General features: G+C 33.4%; 1 protein-coding gene across 2 annotated transcripts; it reads right to left on the reverse strand.

The window, feature by feature from the left end:
• Window positions 1–4507: 4507 nt before the first annotated feature.
• Window positions 4508–14932, reverse strand: LOC139481390 (uncharacterized). Of its 2 annotated transcripts, XM_071264699.1 has the most exons (7): window positions 14647–14749; window positions 13076–13156; window positions 11367–11468; window positions 10784–10873; window positions 9950–9985; window positions 9465–9542; window positions 4508–7903 (listed from the first exon to the last, which is right to left on the reverse strand). In XM_071264699.1, exons 2-7 carry the CDS (start codon window positions 13101–13103, stop codon window positions 5892–5894), a joined length of 2346 nt encoding a protein of 781 aa, XP_071120800.1. In that variant the 5' UTR covers window positions 13104–13156; window positions 14647–14749; the 3' UTR covers window positions 4508–5891. The 2 variants fall into 2 exon arrangements, with proteins under 2 accessions (XP_071120800.1, XP_071120801.1); XM_071264700.1 differs by lacking the exon at window positions 9950–9985 and having other exon boundaries at window positions 14647–14932.
• Between the last annotated feature and the right edge of the window lie 5679 nt (window positions 14933–20611).

Genomic DNA, 20611 nt, shown 5'->3' on the forward strand with positions numbered 1-20611 from the left:
TACACAGAAGAACAAGTGATCAGTATGGTAGAGCTTCTTATTGACAACAAATTTGTTGAATTTGAAGGTAGACTTTTTCAACAAAATGTCGGCAGTCCTATTGGAACAAACTATGCATCTCTCCCTGTCGACCTCTTCTTATTTTTTTATGAATCGGAGTTCATTCAGACACTTGCCAAACACAAGAAGATCAAAGAAGCCAGGTCATTACATTTCACATTCAGATATATAATATATTGATAACATTCTCTCCATTAACAATCCAAACCTTTCTGATTAGGTTCCATCAATATATCACCCTGAACTCGAAATTGTAGAAACAACAGACACGGCTTCCTCTTCTTCATTTTAAGACTTATATCTCAAATTTGACATACACGGTCATCTCAGTGCAACAATATATGCCAAACGAGACGATTTTAATTCAGAAATAATCACTTTCCCAAACCATAATAGCAATATACTAATTTCACCTGCATATGGGATATACATTTCCCAACGTTATCTATATTCAAGAGCATGCAGCAACTATTCAGATTTTGTAAAACGTCACCAGTGTCTGGGCAGAAAGTTGACGAACGGGGGAATGTCAAACAACGTCTCGATCGTCCTTTTTCTAAAATAGTTCATTGGAAGGTACCAAGACCTTATTGATAAATATTCAGTGGAAACTTGACAAATAATACACAATGTTCTTGAAGTATAGATTGTGGGTACTTGCGTTGTTTATCAAGTAAAATAATGTGTTATAGTATTCTATTGTTTGTCTTTTTTCAGTCTGTTTTTGTTTGGTGGTATCCTTTAGATATGGCTCTGTACTTATACATCCCGTCATTGTGTTATTGTTCTATGAGGACTATTATATTCTTGTCTTTCATTTTTGCTTATACAAATGTATGCCTTTTCCATATGCTATTTGTGCTTCTTTGTTACAGATGAGGTAGCTCTGTACTTATACATCTCGTCATTGCGTTATTGTTCTATGATAAGTTTTGTATTCTTGTCGTTTATTTTTGCGAATATGCTTTGTCTATACGCCTTTTTATGTTTCTTTGTTACGTATGACGTAGCTTTGTACTCATATATCCCGTCATCGTTTTATTGTGCCATGATAAATGTTTGTTTATATATTTGTTATAATAGTTATTAAGATAATAACACAATTTTGACTGCTGTACCCTATGTTTGACATTTTTACCTATTACATCTGTTAGTATTAGTCACACATCGTTGTCACTATAATGGAATTTTATACGACTATCATACAAGTGAGAGGTTTAGCTAGCTATAACACCAGGTTTAATCCATCATTTTCCACATAAGAAAATGGTTGTACCAAGTCAGGAATATGACATTTGTTGTCCATTCGTTTGATGTGTTTGAGCTTTTGATTTTGCCATTTTATTAGGAACTTTTCTTCGGATTTTAGTTTTCACCTTACGACCTTCGATAATTAGCTTACCCCATACCGCATAGTCAGATATAAGATATAAAACAAAAACTAACGGCCTTATTTGTGTACAAAATGTTGAACGATTAACAAATATGTAACGCAGCAACAAACGGAAACCACTGATTTATAGGCTCCTGACTGGGGACATGTACATACATAATGTGGCCTGGCTAAACAAGTTAGAAAGCAGCCACCCTTCCATTATTTTGACAGTGTTGTAACTGTACAACATAAGAACAAACAATAAAAATCAGTTGAAAAAGCTAAAATCATCAGATGGATACAAATAGAAATTCTTCTAAGAAAGAGAGGAATTGGACAGGTACTTGTACATCTCTGCAACAAAAATACACTAAGTACAGATCAGAGAGAACTCGCACTTACTGACAGCTAGTTCAAAAACAACTTCTATGTATCCAAGACTAGATAATATCTTTTTTGACAAATTGTCTTATAAACATTGATATAAAAAGTGGCAGATGTGGTATCATTGGAAACAAGACAACCCTCTACCAGACCCAAAATGACGTAGACGTAAATGATTATACGTCTTCAACAATGATTAGAACCCGTATAACAAATTCATTATTTTTCGATGAGATCTGTTTGAATTCTTAATTTGTCATTTTGTTAACTGTAAAATATCCTGAAGTACATGTTCGTACTGACAAAACTCATGTTACAGTCAATCTTGACCTTTTCTCATAATGCTCACTTAATTTTACGCTGTGATTTGATTAAGCAATCTAGCTTTGTTTTGTTAGGTGATATATTTAAGGTTTCTGTATTCAATTTAACGATTAATATTTTTATTTTTTGTAATTGTTTTCCATATTTCATTTTACGATTTAAATTCGGATTTTTAATGGTTTTCCTTTTTGGATACAGGTTTTACTCAATTGGTAACTCAATCTCCGGCGCAGAGATCATATCCGTTCCGTTTAATACTTTTTAACACTACACTCATATTAAGGTGGCACGTTATTATTTCCTGGCCCATAAGGGATAATGATAGCCTTTTTAGAATTTTCACCACTTTCTAACACTGCAAAAAATTCTACATTCACAGTTAACTGAAGCACTTTCATTTTACTATTCAGAATTGAATTTGAATATGTATCATGACCGTTTACTTTTTTTGCTATTTTTAAAAACCTATGGTCACTAGTACTTTTAGGTCTTTTATGGTGCAGTGAATACAAATTCTCAAAAATTCTCAAAAATTCATTTTCATCTGTATGTAAAATTATTTCATATTTTTCTACACCTGATTCATCCCTCAGTTTATGAAAGTATGTTCAGTTGATACTGTATTTTTTGTCCAATCACACTGTTTAAGCACATTTACCTAAGTAGGGTACACAAAAGAGCAACCTAAATTCTGGAATGCAAATATTACCGTGCCACCTTAACCAAGACATAACAAACTTGAAACCAGTCCGGACACCTATGATACATAGACTTCTTACTTTGGAACATATTACAATAAAGAATACTAGTCTGCTCATATTTCTTACCAGAAAAAAATGAAACATTACATCCCTACCCCATCTGGCAGATTTTCACTTTTTTTTCATCTTACCATTTTTACTTAAGGAGTGAACAAAACCCAAATATATGATGTTTCAAATCAACACAGAAGTCAAACATAGTGATTCAGGAGGAATTATTGGATTACCAACTCTGTTTATGGTTAATATGACTGAAAGAAACAGTTTGTCTTTCCTATTATATTTATGTGTTATGGTAAATAATATTAATCACCGCATTCATTTATTAGATTTCATTTTGTTCAAAGTAATCAGTACGATATTTTACGTTTGAAGTCACATTCAAAACAAACCGGACATAGCTTTATAAGATAGTTAATTGCTACCTTAGTTTGCTAATAATAAATATTAAAATGTGCATTCTTGTTAAATGCAATATCAGTATTTAGTTCAAATATAATCTTAAATCGATCCTAATTCTATCTTATTCATTCAAATGACGTCATTTTTCATTTTTTGATGATCTGTTTTACAAATTCAAATGACGTCATCATTTTTTTGGTCCTTTTTACAATTTCAAATATGACGTCACTTGGCGTTGGGGTTTGGGCTTGTTCGGATGTGTCTACATTTTGTGTTGCAAATGTCTGGTTATGTAATGTATTTCAGTTTTTTCCTGTAATTAGTTAATATTTCAGTTCTATCATGTACAGCTTCTGTTTAATAATTTTATAAATTTACTGTTTGCAAAAGTATAAATTATTCTAAATAATAAGGATGTTCTGGTAACTAACAGAAAACCCTGGCCGTTTTTGGCACAACTTTTTTGATCTTTTGGTCCTCGATGCTGTTCGACTTTGTGCTTGTTTCGGCTTTCAAACTTTTGTATCTGGGCGTCACTGGTGGATCTTGTGTGGATAAAATGCACTTCTGACGTATTAAAATTTTCAACTTGTTGCCTTTTGTTGGCTGTTGTTCGATTGTTTCTTTGGCAATTGTATTCTCCAATTTATTTATATTGTAGTCCTGTGGTGTTGAGTTGTCATTTTAATGTTATATTTCACATGGCTATGAAAGGGGAGGTTTGGCATGCCACAAAACCAGGTTCAACCCGCCATTTTTATCTTTAAAAATGTCCTGTACCAAGTCAGGAATATGGCCATTGTTAAATTATAGTTCGTTTCTGTGTGTGTTACATTTTAACGTTGTGTTTCTTTTGTGTCGTTTGTTTCCTCTTATATTTGAGTGAGAATTCACATTATTATAAGACGTGTCACGGTACTTTTCTATCCCAAATTCATGTATTTAGTTTTGATGTTATATTTGTTATTCTCATCGGATTTTGTCTAATGCTTAGTTCGTTTCGCTGTGTGTTACATTTTAATGTTGTGTCGTCATTCTCCTCTTATATTTAATGCGTTTCCCTCGGTTTTGGTTTGTGACCCGGATTTGTGTTTTTTTTTCCATCGATTTATAAGTTTTGAACATCGGTATACTACTCCTTTATGTATCATTAATGCAATTGAATATGACAACTCTATAATAATAATAAATACAATATATATAGAGCGCATTATATAATAACAAAAATTACTCTAAACTCTTCACATTTAAAAATATATAAATACAAAAATACATAAATCATAGATTACAAAGCACTATCTTAAAAGAATCAAACAAGCATATAAAAATTTATAAGATACTTAAAAAAAAGAAGAAAAAAAACAGAAATAAAAGAAATGAAAAATGCATGTACCCTAAAATATACAAAACTGTCTAAAACTAATGCAGTCAATTAAAAGTATATAAAATCTACAAGAAATCCTTAAAAGCAGTCCGAAATAAATGAGTCTTGAGTTGCTTTTTAAAACCATCTAAAGAATTTACACTCCGTAAAGACGATGGCAAATGGTTCCAGAGTGTAGGCGCAGCCTTGTCAAAACGCCTCTCACCGTAGCTTTTTGTTCGAACGTCATTTGGAGGATGTAGAAGCATACTATTTTCCGACCTGAGGGATCTACTTGGCTTGTATGGAGTAATTAAATTTTGAAGGTAACTAGGAGCCTTGCCATGCTGTGCTTTGTAAACATATAAAAGAAGTTTATATTGGCAACGGTAATGTATGGGTAGCCAGTGTAATGATATTAAAACAGGCGTAATTGAGTCAAATTTCCTTTTTCGTGTTATCAAACGCGCTGCTGTGTTTTGGACCCGCTGCAATTTACTGATAATGTTGGTGTTAGTACCGTACAACAATGCATTGCCATAGTCCAGCCTTGATGTAACTAGGGAGCACACTAGTGTTTTACAGGCTTCAACTGAAATTAAAGCTCGAATTCTACCAATATTCCGAATTTGGTAAAAACAAGCTTTAGTGATCGCACTGGCTTGATGTTCCATACTGATGGTTTTATCAAAGTACATTCCCAGATTTTTCACACAAGAAATGTCGCTTAACACTGTTCCATCAAATGTCAGACGAAAATCTGAAAGATGCTTCAATTGATGTTTTGGTGCAAAAATTATTAATTCTGTCTTGTCTTCATTAAGTTTCAGCATGTTGGCACTCATCCAATCACCAATATCAGACAAACATTTTTCTAGGCGTTTGGACAGATCGCACCAGTCTCCTTTCGGTCTTATGACTCTCTCTAAAACATTTTGTTGCGTTAGTCCCAGATTCAAGTTTCTTTCTTTTCAATTTATATTTACTGTGTTTGCATGCCATATTGACTGTAAGTCATTGCCCTATCCTTGCTTGCTTTTTTATTCAAAGAAACGATTCATCGACTACATTCCATTACATGGTATTGATTTATATATGTACAAGAGTCAACAAATGAATAAAGCTATGTTAAAAATATAAACTGCAATACAAAAGAGCTTCTTGAAACAAAGTAAGAGTCTTTTTTCACATACATGTACATTTATATGTAATGTTTTCAATGTTACTTTTCCCTACCATGTATCTTTAGCATATACGTTATAACATGTGCACGGGTTTCGCATTGATGTTTTAAGATGTCCTTTAATTCCTCCATGAGATTAATTTGTTCATAAGGTTTGATGATGAAAATGTCTTCACGTCTGGGAATGAAAAATACTGGAAACGTTTGATTTTTGTTAAAAGTCTTCAAACATAATAGGATATCGCCTACTAAATCAATTATAGCTACATGTTCATTGCTGGTTGCTACAGGCATGCCTTTCGTCTTGTAATTTTCGAACACATAGAAGAGACAATTTTTGAACATATAGCTTGTTATCAATTTATCTTTTATACAAGCCTGAATGTACTTGTCGTCCGAACTATGGGTATTTATAAGCCACAGATAAAGTAGTTTACAAAGACGATACCCCTCAAGAAAGTACGACGGTAAAACATTTTTTAACAACTTGATCTCTGCTGGGGAACAGGAAATTCTAAGATGTGTTTCCGAGTGTACCATCACTGTTGTTTGAAAAAGTAATAAGCATCCTTGTCCTTTAATACTTTCATTCCTCAGCAACTCGCAACTTCCACCATTTGAAGGCCACCATTCTGTTTTTCTGATAGCTGGCACGAGGTCAATACTTATAATTTCGTCTTTGTAAGAACATCCAAACCAATGTATTTCCATTGTTAACACCGGTTTGTCACATTCAGTAGAATTTTTCAACTTCCCAAAAATAATGTTTTTTGATTTCCAAATCTTCTCATCGAAAACAACTGTTTTCACCGCTCTAGAAAATGCCATTCGAACCTCGGATATTTTACACAAACCATCTTCCCCAAAGAACATTTTGAAATGCTGAGGGATGTCTTTATTGGTCATGTTAGCATTCAGTTCAAAAAATTCTTTTTCCATCTTCAGATCTTTAACGCTACACAATTTCTGGATTTCGTCCAAGCAGAATATAAAATCGAATTCATTTGGATCACCTACTTTTGTTCCCTCTTCTGTACTCCCTGATCTTCGAAGAGTACATTTCAGTCTTGCGTCCTCTTCACCAATAGCTATGCACAATTCTTCAGCAAACTTTATAACAGTTTGCTTGATATCTTCACTTTCGGCATAGTCCCATGGGGCTCCTATTCCTCTCTTTTCCAAAAGTGAATGTATTGATTCGATATTAATATTTGGAATTCTATTGATTTCAGAATGTAACCGAAATCTCGAAACTTCATAAGGTGCATGTCCTTTAATATCTTTACATTCCAAGTTATCCCAACATTTTCTATCTTTACGTTCCAGGTAATCACATATCTCCAATTCTTTCTGCAATATCGCTACGTAGTGAAATAATGTTGATTGATAAACATCAGAATGTAAAAAATGTTGTTTGTCCATCTTTTCGATATAATACTGAGTAAGTTGTTTATGATTTTCCATAGATACAGCTGCCAGTAATATGGATCTTCCAAATATATCGTTAATATTCAAATCTGCACCATTGTTTATCAGAAGCTGAACTGAACTTGTAGCATTTGCTAAAAACAATGGCGTACGGTCGAAAATATCTTTTTGGTTAACATTTGCACGAGTATTCAGTAACATTGTTGCAATCTTATTTCTCTTTTTGTTGTAATCATCCAGCAGTTGTTTGTCAGTGGTGGATGAAACATTTTCGTAAATATTGGGCAAAAATTCTTTTGACATTATTAGATGAAGCGGACCTAATTTCATATTGTTCGAAGTGTTGATATCATATTCATAGTCTTCGTGTAAAAAGATTTGTAGGGCCTCTCGGTTAACACATTCCATATCTTCACATCTTAATAGTTCAAGCAAAGGTGTATTTCCTATATTATTTTTTTGCTTTAAAGCCTTTTTAACGAACTCTTTTCCTTTTCTAAAAAGAAGCTTGTTTATTTGACAATCAAAGTTGTCGAAATTATCGGCATCTCCCATTAGAACCAATTTATGGAGAACATTATTACCATCTTCGTCTATTAGATCTGCATTTTTTAAAGAATCATCTATAAAAAAAATCATTACTATTTTCAAACAGTCTCAGTGTGGAATCATCATATTGTCTACCGAAGAGGTAAATAAATTGATACAATATTATTCAAAAGAAGATTCAGAATGAATTATCAGATGACATAATGTTACATATCATACCGTGTTTTTTATTATCACATCATCCATGAACTGATGGATACGCGGCATTAACATGGTGACATGATTTTAATATGTTTCTTAAGGTCATTATAAAAGTATTATGAAACTAGTTTCTGGTGATTATTATGTTGAGGAAATTATTGAACCATGATTGCATATAAATAAACTTAGTCCTCTGTGCACTTTCTTTTTATTCTATAACAAATACATAATGTATAATCGACAACAAACATTTATTCGGTGATTATCAACCAAATTTTGCTGCTAATCAACTTTCGGGTTTCGTATCGTAGTTAAGGACGTGTCCTTGAAAAAAATATGCATACATGTTAAATACATGAGATGATATAACAGTGCAATGATTATATGTATGTCCTTTAGTTATTTTCGTTTTATCTGTTAATCACACTTTGCCATAAAAGAGGGACGAAAGATACCAAAGGGACAGTAAAACTCATAAATCTAAAACAAACTGACAACGCCATGGCTAAAAATGAAAAAGACAAACAGAAAAACAATAGTACACATGACACAACATAGAAAACTAAAGAATGAACAACACGAACCCCACTAGGGGTGATCTCAGGTGCTCCGGAAGGGTAAGCAGATCCTGCTCCACATGTGGCACCCGTCGTGTTGCTTATGTGATTACAATTCCGGTAAATAGTCTAATTCGGTATGTCACATTCATGAAAGGGAAGGGGATTGTAGTTACGACGTAAGGAACACATCCGATATCATTTGTGAAACGGTTATTTCATAACGGTCAACCAACTCGTGATGGCGTCCGTAAAATTTACGAAGGAATATTTCAACTTCACCATTTGGAACTCTTGCCATAACATATTTCGATCGATTTGCGTGTATCAAAAGCTTTCTTTCATAATCGGTTAATTCTTCAATTTTGGTAACTGTGGTGAACGAATCTATCCAATCTAACTTGAGATACAGTAAGGGATACAACAGATACAGTTAGGTATGCCTCATATATTGACTTACATCTAAATATGACAATGAGAGTTTGTTAAACTTTCCGATAAAAAGAGATGAATATAGCTTCCTAATTGTTAACTTTCCTTTTCTATGTTCCAACATTCAAGCAGTGCCTACATACGGAGTATATATCTCCCTGCTGCTACGCGATTCCAGAACTTGTATTTCCTATCATGATTTCCTTGATAGAGGGTTGTTGCTTGCAAGGAAGCTGTTAAATCAAGAGTTTCAAATGGTGAAGTTGAGGTCATCCCTTCGTTAGTTTTACGGACGCAATCACGACTTGCCACTGATATCAAATATCAAAAAATTGAAATGCACTACATGAACATCATCAATAATAGACAATTGTGTATATAAATCACTATTTATATTTCAAGTTTTGCACTTGTCCGATTCAATAGAACTTTAAATGGTATTTACCTATTATTTCATCCCTAAGTGTTGTTCCATTGTCACTGTTTTCGTCGCTACTCTGGTCACTGTACTTGCTAGTACAACCTTAATATAAAAAAAAATTATAATGATGAATAATATATATATATATATCAATGTTGACACTTAATGCTTTTGTTTTCATCCTTCCTTTTTATTATATGAATGCCCATCCTGTTTTATGTGTTTTAGTGATTCTTATGCTTTATTTATGAAGTATTGTCAAAGTTTGTTGCAAACCGATGATAATATGTCAAGGACCTAGGTGTTTTTTCTAATCTTCTATTCCAAACATACGCAAGTTGAAGTTTAATTATATCAATTTGAAATCAATGTTAAATTTTAAACGCCACTTATAACAACATCCTGGTATATAAGAGCATTTTAAATGAATTTAGTTTACTGAAAACGAATTGACATGTTGCTTGGCTTAGACACCAACATCATAAAAACACCTCAACATCCAATAGTACCTTGCCAAAGAGATGCAGATCCTGTTTCTGTGAAATCTATAACAGCAATATGAAACTATAATAAGCAATAATTATAGTAGTTAATAATTATAGTCCGTTAGAAGGCGACCATCCCGTAATGTGTTCATTGACATTATAACAAGTTTCAAACATGAACATCAATCTTTATCAAATTAAATTTCTTATGGTTGTGACTTGCTTTCTATTACTTGCATGGATAGATAATTATTGTATCACACTGCACGGAGTGCGATACGAAAAAGTGATACGAAATTCTGCGTAAATTTGATTGGCTTGTTCAGTGTTACAAGAAGATATTACAGCATTTCAATTGTATAATCGTTAACTGATTGGTGGTTTTCAAAGGTTAATACGATGTACGTTTCGTCCATGGCGAAGAACATATGTGATTTCTTCGATAATATACAAAACACTTGCACATTTCATCTGACAATCTTCTTTTTGTCAAATTTTATTAAATTCTGGAGAGTACGAAAAGTCATAAAATGTCTGATGTTAAAGTCTGAAACTGGAAAAGGAGATTTTGACGTTATACAAGACTGTACAAAAGACTAGATCAACATTTCGAGGAATTTTTAATTTCACACATTGAGAGTGTTGACCATTAGGAGAAATGGTTTTAACAACTTGTGAAAATTGGATATCGTTGATCTCGTTATTTAATCTAAATATATTGAAATCAAATAACTCGAGTTGATATCAAGCGATTCTCACTCGTTATGAAACCTATAAATATTTATAAATTTTCAATATGAAAAAATCAATAAATTTTTAACCCAAAATATCAATAAATGTAACATTTTAATGTTTTACCAAAGTCTTCGAACCCCTCGGGAACTCCAAATTGGTCCTTTTTACGAAATGCGTTAATATCGTCTTTTCTTGCGTTTATTAAAGATGCATCTATAAACAAAAATACAAAACGATATCTTACTGCAGGGCGTTTTACATTTATTCATGACCACAAATCATACACCACATGTGAAGCTCAACTGAATGACTCAAAAAAGGGCGAAAGTTATCAGAGGAGCATTCAAACTCATTGATCAAAACTAAACTGACAACGCCATTGCTAAAAACGAAAAAGACAAACAGAAAGTCAATAGTACATAAGGCACGACATAGAAAACTAAATACTAAGCAACAAGAAACCCACCACAAACTGGGGATGTTCTCAAGTGCTCCCGCAGGGAAAGCACATCCTGCTCCACATGTGGCACCCGTCGTGTTGTTTATTTTATTACAAACCTGGTAAATAGTCTAAATCCGTAAGACACAATCCTGATAACACTACAGTAAAACATATTTTTAATTGTCAGAATTTTTTTTAAAATTTTTAGCAGTAAATTCTAATTAGAAAAGTACTATCGTAAAGTAAACTAGTATATGTATTTACCAAAATCATCGAAATCTCCAGTAGCTCTAAACTGGTCCAATTTATGAAGTACATTTGCAAAGTCCTCATCTGATGAAGAATCTTCGTGTATCAAACAATCATCTATGGAGAGAGAAATAAAACACACAAAAAACTATTGGATAATGTTTCCTACTGTAACAGTTTAACATCGCCAAACAACTATCTAGGAATCAAAACATCACATTTGGCAACAAGGAAAACAAAGCAACGCATCTAATGTAATACGCAGCGGATTTGTAAAAAAAAGATATGGAATGAAATAAAAAGATATAATATATCAAATATAGTATCAATTAATTAAACAATTATTTGTTTGACAACATGATTTTATGAGTTGACAACGACTTTTCTTATTGTTACTGTTGCATCTTTCTCAGTCATAATAACCTTCCATCTTTACCTGAACAACGAAATAACACGACGGGTGCCGTATAAGGTGCGGAAAATGCTTACCCTTTCGGAGCACCTGATTTCACTCCTGGTTTTTAGTGGAGTTCGTGTTGTTTTTTATTTATTATTTCTAACTGTTGATGTAAATGTCTTTTGGTTTTGTGAGTCTTTGTTTGCTCCTTGGTTTTGATTGTTATTGTCTTGGATCATCATATCATTGTAGATTGTCTATTCAAAACCTATTGACAATATGATATTGGTACAGTGTGAGTCGTTTCGACATATATGTATAACTTGAAATAATGTTTTGCTGTTAAATGAAGACGTATACAATGTTCTAGAATAATAACAAAATTATAAATTAATAATGTGTAAAATCGACGAGTTACTTGCTCGTTTAAAACTGCATAATAGCAAAATACCAATCTCTGGTCCCACTTTTCTGAAAACTTGCAAATGATTTACGACATAATTTACGAAAAAGATTTTTAAACAGAGTACATCATTTCATAATGTCCAGAATTATAGCTAACATCCTGGGCACAGTTTTTTCAACTAATGAACACTTGTTGTTTTGAAAAACCAACATTTATTACATCGAATTAAAAATTGGTGTGAAAACGTAACCTGTCTGCATTTTTTATGACATTAAGGAATTCAATATTCATCGTTTCCATTTTTGAATGCGCAGCATTCAATCCTTGGCGATGGAAACATTTTTGTAAAATATTGGCCAAATACTATTTGACAGTACCATGAACATATGACAAAATACAATCTTGTACGAAGTATTGATATCGTAAAGTCTTTGTTTAAAACACAATTTGAAAGGCTGAACGATTACATGTGTTTTCCTATCATTGTGTTATCAAATAGTGTAGTCATCTCCTCTTACCAACCACGTCTTTCTATTTACTAGTACCACCAACTGATTCAAATTGAAAGAGTTTTCAACAAAAGAATAAAAGGTCTCTGGGTAGACTTTCTGGTCCAATGGTATCATCAAATCTAACATAATTATTTACATTTGTCAACGCATAAATTTACAAAACCAACAACTGTAGATTAAGAAATAATTGTGTGCATTTAATATTTTTTAGCGATTGCAGGAAAATCAGCATACAGATCTATATCAGAATACATTTTTTTAATTTGATACTCAACCAGATGCGTAATTCGCATTAATAACATCTTCGCAATAATATCTGAATTTACAGCATTTGAAAGTATTAAAAGTTATCAACATTCAACTTTGAACCCTAACTTATTCATCGCTATTGCTGTATCTCAAAAATCACCTGTGTTTGTGGTTCCTCCTTCTGCCATTTCTTCTTGTCTGTTGTTTCGAAGATAATCAAATCTTAAGAAACACAATACTCCTTTAAAAAGAATATCGGGTGCATTATTAATATTCAAACCTGATGCAGACGCGTTGTATACTGTAAGTCAAGTATTAACCTACATTGTCTTAATTTCCAAAACCAACGGGTTTATTTATTTCAATATAAGTACCAACTCAATTTATCGACTTCAGTAGCTCAGTTGTGTCATACTAAGGTAATGGTCTAGAGATTTGTTTGTAAACGTATGACAAGAAAGTATTTAACGTAGATGATTAACAGTTTCAATGGGCAAAATCATATGATTGGGTAATTAGAGAATGTTTCACGCAATACAAGGTGTTCAAGCCAAAATATTAATTTTTATGATCAAAGGACACAACTCTGTTCATAACAGATTATTAACATTAAAGTATCGGTTATTCATTTCGTGCTTTAAACTTTTACTCAAACAGGACATTAATGATACCACCCTCTAACTACCAAGATTCAACTACTTGTCACCTCTCTTGAAAAAAATTATAATAATGATGAATGGTTTTTTTCCTTCCATTTATCAAGATATAAAGAGTAGTGTTAATTAAGTATAAGAGTGAATAATTTAGTGAGTGCTTTCAACATTTCTGTGTTGTTATACTTGGTACTCTTAACTATTTCATAGCATATACTACCAATTAACAACACTGTGGTTTTCAATTGGAAAAATTACATGCTACTAGTATTTTAAAAATGTTTCTAAATTATGTACATAAAACGTATAACGAAGTGAACAACAACTCAAACAAACATGTGAGTTTTTACGCAGATGTTTGCAGCAGATTTGCTAAGAACCGCGACAAAGTCATGAAATATTTTTGAGACGCGTACTACAGTAACTCAAGATGAAATTTTGAATGTCATCAATTATACTATAAAATACCTCCTTTTAGCATTTAAATTTAATAAAATAAATAAAATCTAGGTCAAATTAAATCACCATATAAACACAATGTAGAAATGTTTTTGTGAGAATGTCTCCTCGTATTACAACACACATAATAAGGGTGTTTTATACTATCATCGTTTTATACAACATTTTTGTGGTAATAGTATTTAATGGGAAAATTGTTTTGGTTTTGTATAAATATTTCGGACAAATTCTGTTCGATCTTTTTTATATAATAAGGTATTTTTTTAAACCGGTAAACATTTGAAATGATTCTACTCTGAATATAACATATATATGTTTATACATTTTTAGATCAATTCTACTATTCTGAAGTTTCGCCCTATAAGTCATTTCCGTACCAGTCAGACTACTAGTATTCAGTTCTATATTCCTCTCATGGGGGTTTTAATGTCTTACTGGGTTTATAGAGTGTCAGAGCTAAGTCATTCTAAAAAACATGAAAATTGTCCATAATTCCCTCTTCGAGCTTTTGTCTCGAAATCGCAATAGCTAGGTCTATTCATAATTAGACAAATCATACAATAATCGACTCCTCTTTAATTTTTCTCCACCAATGTGTATCTTTTATTCCAGTACTTACCTTGGCAACACACGCAAAAGCTTCCTTCCCATAAACCATCTTTGAATTATTTACTTTCGTTTTGAACAAGATGTACAATCCAGTGGTGATAAGTCAGATCATCGCAGGACGGACCGGATTAACTTATAAATAACCTCTAGGATACCTCTCTTGGAACCATATATGTACTTAGCAGAAGTTCTAACGACATATCAGTGATGTGAATTTTATTGGCAAACAAAGGTGTTTTGATAGCCGTCTGAAGAAAATAAACTGCCGGTTTTCAGACTGAGCCAGTGCCTCAAGCCTATTAGAAAAATATAGAATTATAGACGATTATACTTAGTCTTGTCTTATAAGGTAGCAACAACATAAGTTAGACTAAGCTCGTGTGTAAGCGTGAAAAAAAAACAAGATGTTCTCTGCTTGAGTTCTGACAGGGAGGACTCGGTTACAAATGTATACCTTGATAAATCAAAAACTACATTGAGCGTTCTGTCACTTAATTCTTCAGATCAGTGAATTAAAGGCATTGAAGTTTCGTCAATTCAAAGTTGATATTGCCATATACGAGAACTTGATAATCAGAGAAAGTTGTTTACAGAGAATAGACAACGGGTTAGATCACGAATTTACACAAAACTGACGAAAAGACCGCATCCAATTTGAGTCCTATAATGTAATGATTACTGCCTAAGCCGGTTAATTAATATTCCTTGCCTCTTACCTACCATGAATTATTCCAGGAGCCCAAACTGCAGTCTCAGTTCCAGTCCTGACTTCAGTTCCATTCTTGGTCTTGATCTCTGTATTCCAGTGTATTAATTGATGCATTTCCTTTGGCTACCTTAGAATGTGTGAACAAGATCATTCTTGACATCAAACCTGAGGGCCTATTAATGGATTATCTCCGTGGTGAACATGATTCGCTTTAGAGTAGCTAATTCACCATTTTATAATTTGACCACGCTCCAGCATAGTAATTCATTTAACTGAAGAGTTGTCAGTTTATTTTCGATTTATGAGTTTGACTGTCCCTTTGGTATCTTTAGTCCCTCTTTTGAAACGCAGAAAAGACCGAACTTGAGGGAAACTTCGGTGATGTTATTCTGGCACCTAGACTGCACTTGAATAAAATGATTGATCGTAGCTATACACCATTCAGAAGAGTACCATTGGGAAAGTCGCAAGATATACCACAAAACTGTAGTTAGACCAATGTTCATAGAAACCTATTTTGAGTTGAGAAGTCTAGTCCAACAAAATAATGTCGTTCCTAAAACATTGAAATACTAGTACAACTCTAAATTAAATTGACAAGCTATCTATGGCAATTTTAAAAACTTTGAAACTACTAGTGGATACTATGTTTTCCTTGTATCAAGAAATCCTGACACATAGGCGGATCCAGGGGGCCTGGGGGGACCGGACCCCCCTTTCGTGGGAAAAATTTTGTTGATTATATATAGGGAATCACTGAAGCGTGACTGGAGCGGCCCCCCCTTAGGTCAGTCAGCGGGCCCCTCCTTTCAAAAAGTTCTGGATTCGCCACTGTGACATTGCATATATTGGAAACTAAATATCGATTTGGATTAAAAAAGAGGGACGAAAGATACCAAAGGGACAGTCAAGCTCATATATCTAAAATAAACTGACAACGCCTAGCTAAAATTTAAAAAGACAAACAAACAATAGAACACATGACACAACATAGAAAACTAAAGAATAAGCAACACGAACCCTTCCAAACACAAGAGCCGATCTCAGGTGCTCCGGAAGGGTAAGCAGATCCTGCATCACATGTGGCACCCGTCGTGTTGCTTATGGTATAACAAATCCGGTAATAGTCTAATTCGGAAGGTCACATTCATGAAGGGAAGGGGATTGTAGTTACGACGTAAGGAACATATCCGATATCATTTGTGAAACGGTTATTTCATAACGGTCAACCAACTCGTGATGGCGTCCGTAAAATTTACGAAGGGATACTTTCAACTTCACCATTTTGAACTCTTGATTTGATAGCTTCCTTGTGAGCAGCAACCCTCTATCAAGAAAATCATGATAGGAAACGCAAGCACGGGAATATCGTACCAATTGGGAGATATATACCACGTATGCAGGTGCTGCTGGAATGTTGCTACTTAGAAATGGAAAGTTCACAATTGGAAAGCTGAAATCATCTCTTTTGTCGTAGAGTTTTGTTTTTAACCGACCCTCATTATCAATTACTAGATGTACGTCAAGACATGAGGCCAACTTATCTGTATATGTTGTATCCTTTATCTCTAGTTCGATGGGATAGATGCATTCAACATAGTCACCAAATTTTGAATTATTTAGTGAATGAAAGATAAACAAAAGATATTCAAGAGACTGTCAAACTTAAGTTTGACTATGCTAGACCGTTCCCTGATGACAATTTTCATTGGCTACAAAGGTGTTTCTAGAACCGTCTGAAGAAAACTTTACAAGCTGGCTGTTTTCATACTCAGCCAATGAGCCATTAACAAGGAATCCGATAGCCAAGCCTATTAGAAAATTACAGTGAACTATAGACGATTATTTCTGTCTTATAAGGAAGCACCAACATAACGAATAAGCTAGCGTGGAAGTGTGGAAAAGCAAATGTTCTCTGCTTGAGTTCTGACATGGAGGACTAGGTTGAAAGTGTATACCTTGATAAATCAAAAACTACACCGAGCGTTCTGTCACTTAATTCTTTAGATCAGCGAATTAAAGGCATTAACGTTTAGTCAGTTCAATGATAGATTGGCGTGAAAAGGTTTAATGGGCGAACGTTGATATTGCCATGTACATGATGTACAAGAACTGGGTAATCAGATAAAGTTGTTAACAGAGACAAAAGAGGGACGAAAGATACCAGAGGGACAGTCAGACTCATAAATCGAAAATAAACTGACAACGCCTTGCTAAATAGTTATCAAAGGTACCACCAGGATTATAATTTAGTACGCCAGACGCGCGTTTCGTCTACATAAAACTCATCAGTGACGCTCAAATCAAAAATATTTATAAACCCAAACTAGTACAAAGTTGAAGAGCATTGAGGATCCAAAATTCAAAAAAGTTGTGCCAAATACGGCTAAGGTAATCTATGCCTGGGATAAGAAAATCCTTAGTTTTTCAAAAAGTTCAAAGTTTTTTATACGGGAAATTTATAAAAATGACCACATTATTGATATTCATGTCAACACCGAAGTGTTGACTACTGGGCTGGTGATACCTTCGGAACGAAACGTCCACCAGCAGTGGAAATGAAAGTTAACCAGGTGCTCCGCAGGGCGCAGCTTTATACGACCGCAGAGGTCGCTCCCTGAACAGTTGGGGCAGGTATGGACAAAACATTTAAGCGTGATACAGCCCTGAATTTTGATTGTGATCAAATTTTTGACATTATATGGGTTTTTTTACACAAAACAAATGTCAAGATTTTACAAATCAATTAAAGATTTCTTCTTCAAACTTATTTAAATCTAAAATTAAATAGTTGACACAGCATAGGTTTCTGACACAGAATGAATGTGGTCTTATGAACTTAAAATTTTTTTTGCCTTTGAGCAATTCATTATGCTGTTGAATATTAATCCTGTCAAATAAATGTTTGAAGAAATTTTCTTTTTATTTATGAAATCTGAAATGAGAACAAGTATGGACACAACTTTTAAGTTTGATACAGCTATAAATGTGGATTGTGATTAAATAGTTGACACAACATAGGTTTATGTCACATTATGAATTTGGTTTAAGAAATGAAAATTAGAATTTAAAGTTTTTAAGTTTAATATTAAACTATTATGGTTCAATATCCAAAATGTAAATAGTCATGTCTGGCAAATGTCCAACATATATTATCTAAAAACATTTTAGATAAGATAAGGAAAAAAAGCTTCATCAGCAACATTTTATATTGGCAAATTTCCAATGAAGTTATTTACATAAAGTTATTGGCAAATAAAAATAGAAAATGACATCATAGTCATGTCTGGCAAATTTCCAACATATATAATCAATTACTATTCTATACAAAGAAAGATAACTCCAATTGAAAATTAATTGCTATTGCACAATACTTGATATGGAATCCTGATTTGGACCAACTTGAAAACTGGGCCCATAATCAAAAATCAAAGTACATGTTCAGATAAAGCATATCAAATAAGCCCAAGAATTTAATTTTTGTTAAAATCAAACTTAGTTTAATTTTGGACCCTTTGGACCTTAATGTAGACCAATTTAAAAACTGGACCAAAAATTAAGAATCTACATACACAGTTAGATTTGGCATATCAAAGAACCCATTTATTCAATTTTTGATGAAATCAAACAAAGTTTAATTTTGGACCCCCATTTGGACCTTAATGTAGACCAATTGGAAAACGGGACCAAAAATTAAGAATCTACATACATAATTAGATTCGGCATATCAAAGAACCCCAATTATTCAATTTTTGATGAAATCACACAAAGTTCTATTTTGGACCCTTTGGACCCCTTATTCCTAAACTGTTGGAACCAGAACTCCCAAAATCAAACCCAACCTTCCTTTTATGGTCATAAACCTTGTGTTTAAATTTCATAGATTTCTATTTACTTATACTAAAGTTATGGTGCAAAAACCAAAAATAATGCTTATTTGGGCCCTTTTTGGCCCCTAATTCATAAACTATTGTAACCTCAACTCCAAAAATCAATCCCAACCTTCCTTTTGTGGTCATAAACCTTGTGTTTAAATTTCATTGATTTCTATTTACTTATACTAAAGTTATTGTGCGAAAACCAAGAATAATGCTTATTTGGGCCCTTTTTTGGTCCTTAATTCCTAAAATAATGGGACCAAAACTCCCAAAATCAATCCCAACCTTCCTTTTGTGGTCATAAACCTTGTGTTAAAATTTCATTGATTTCTATTCTGACGACGACGACGCAAGACGACGCAGGACGACGACGCCAACGTGATAGCAATATACGACCAAAAAATTAAAATTTTTGCGGTCGTATAAAAATGAAAGAAGACAAACAGACAAACAATAGAACACATGACACAACATAGAAAACTAAAGAATAAGCAACACGAACCCCACCAAAAACTAGGGGTGATCTCAGGTGCTCCGGAAGGGTAAGTAGATCCTGCTCCACATGTGGCACCCGTCGTGTCGTGTTGCTTATGTTATAACAAATCCGGTAAATAGTCTAATTGAGACATGTAACGACGAATGGTTAGCTCCGAGTTTAGGCATAACACAAAACACAAACAGGCCACATCAAATTGGAGTCCTAAAATGTTAGCGAATGCTGCATAAACCGATTAATCCATATCTGATGCGAAATACTCCAAGGGCCCAAAATGAAGTCTCACTTCCAGTTCCGACTTCGAACCAGTCTTACTCCTAATCTCTATTTCAGCGTAAATCAAGGCAATAGAAGTATACCGCTGTTCGAAAATCATAAATCGATTGAGAAAAAAACAAATCCGGGTTACAAACTAAACTGAGGGAAACACATCAAATATAAGAGGAGATCAACGACACAACATCAGCGTAAATGATGCATTTGAATTTCATTTGGTCAAGTTAATCTGTGTTGTCAATTATAATTAGTTTGATTCAGGTTCTGGTATATTGAGTAAATTTAGTCTTGGTATCTATGATGAGTTTATTTATAACATTGATATAAAAAAAGAAAGGCCAGTTGATACTGCTTCCAAAATTGTGGTTGCTTGTGGTTATGTGATATAATTATCCGAAAAGGCTAACACATTTTTAGGGCATGGATGCTATGAACAAGCACCGTTCAAAGATTGTCGTTATACCATTTGACTTCAATTTATTATAGAATCTTAGATACGGACTCCAACTTTGTACTTTTTTTGGCTTTTTTAATTTTTTTTATTCCAACTTCACTGATGAGTTTTAGACGAAAGGCGATTCTGGCGCAAATGCAAATTTCAATCCTGGTATCTATG

The sequence above is a fragment of the Mytilus edulis genome, chromosome 7, assembly GCF_963676685.1.
Source record: "Mytilus edulis chromosome 7, xbMytEdul2.2, whole genome shotgun sequence".
Classification (NCBI taxonomy): domain Eukaryota; kingdom Metazoa; phylum Mollusca; class Bivalvia; order Mytilida; family Mytilidae; genus Mytilus; species Mytilus edulis.

Bases quoted from the DNA above. Each gene is read 5' to 3' on its own strand.
- LOC139481390 (XM_071264699.1), bottom strand. From the start codon at position 13,103: ATGGCAGAAGGAGGAACCACAAACACAG. The intron at 10,874-11,366 runs GTAAATACATAT...TTTTGTTTATAG, and splicing joins TGGAGATTTCGATGATTTTG to ATGCATCTTTAATAAACGCA. The intron at 9,986-10,783 runs GTAAAACATTAA...TTGCTGTTATAG, and splicing joins CGAGGGGTTCGAAGACTTTG to ATTTCACAGAAACAGGATCT.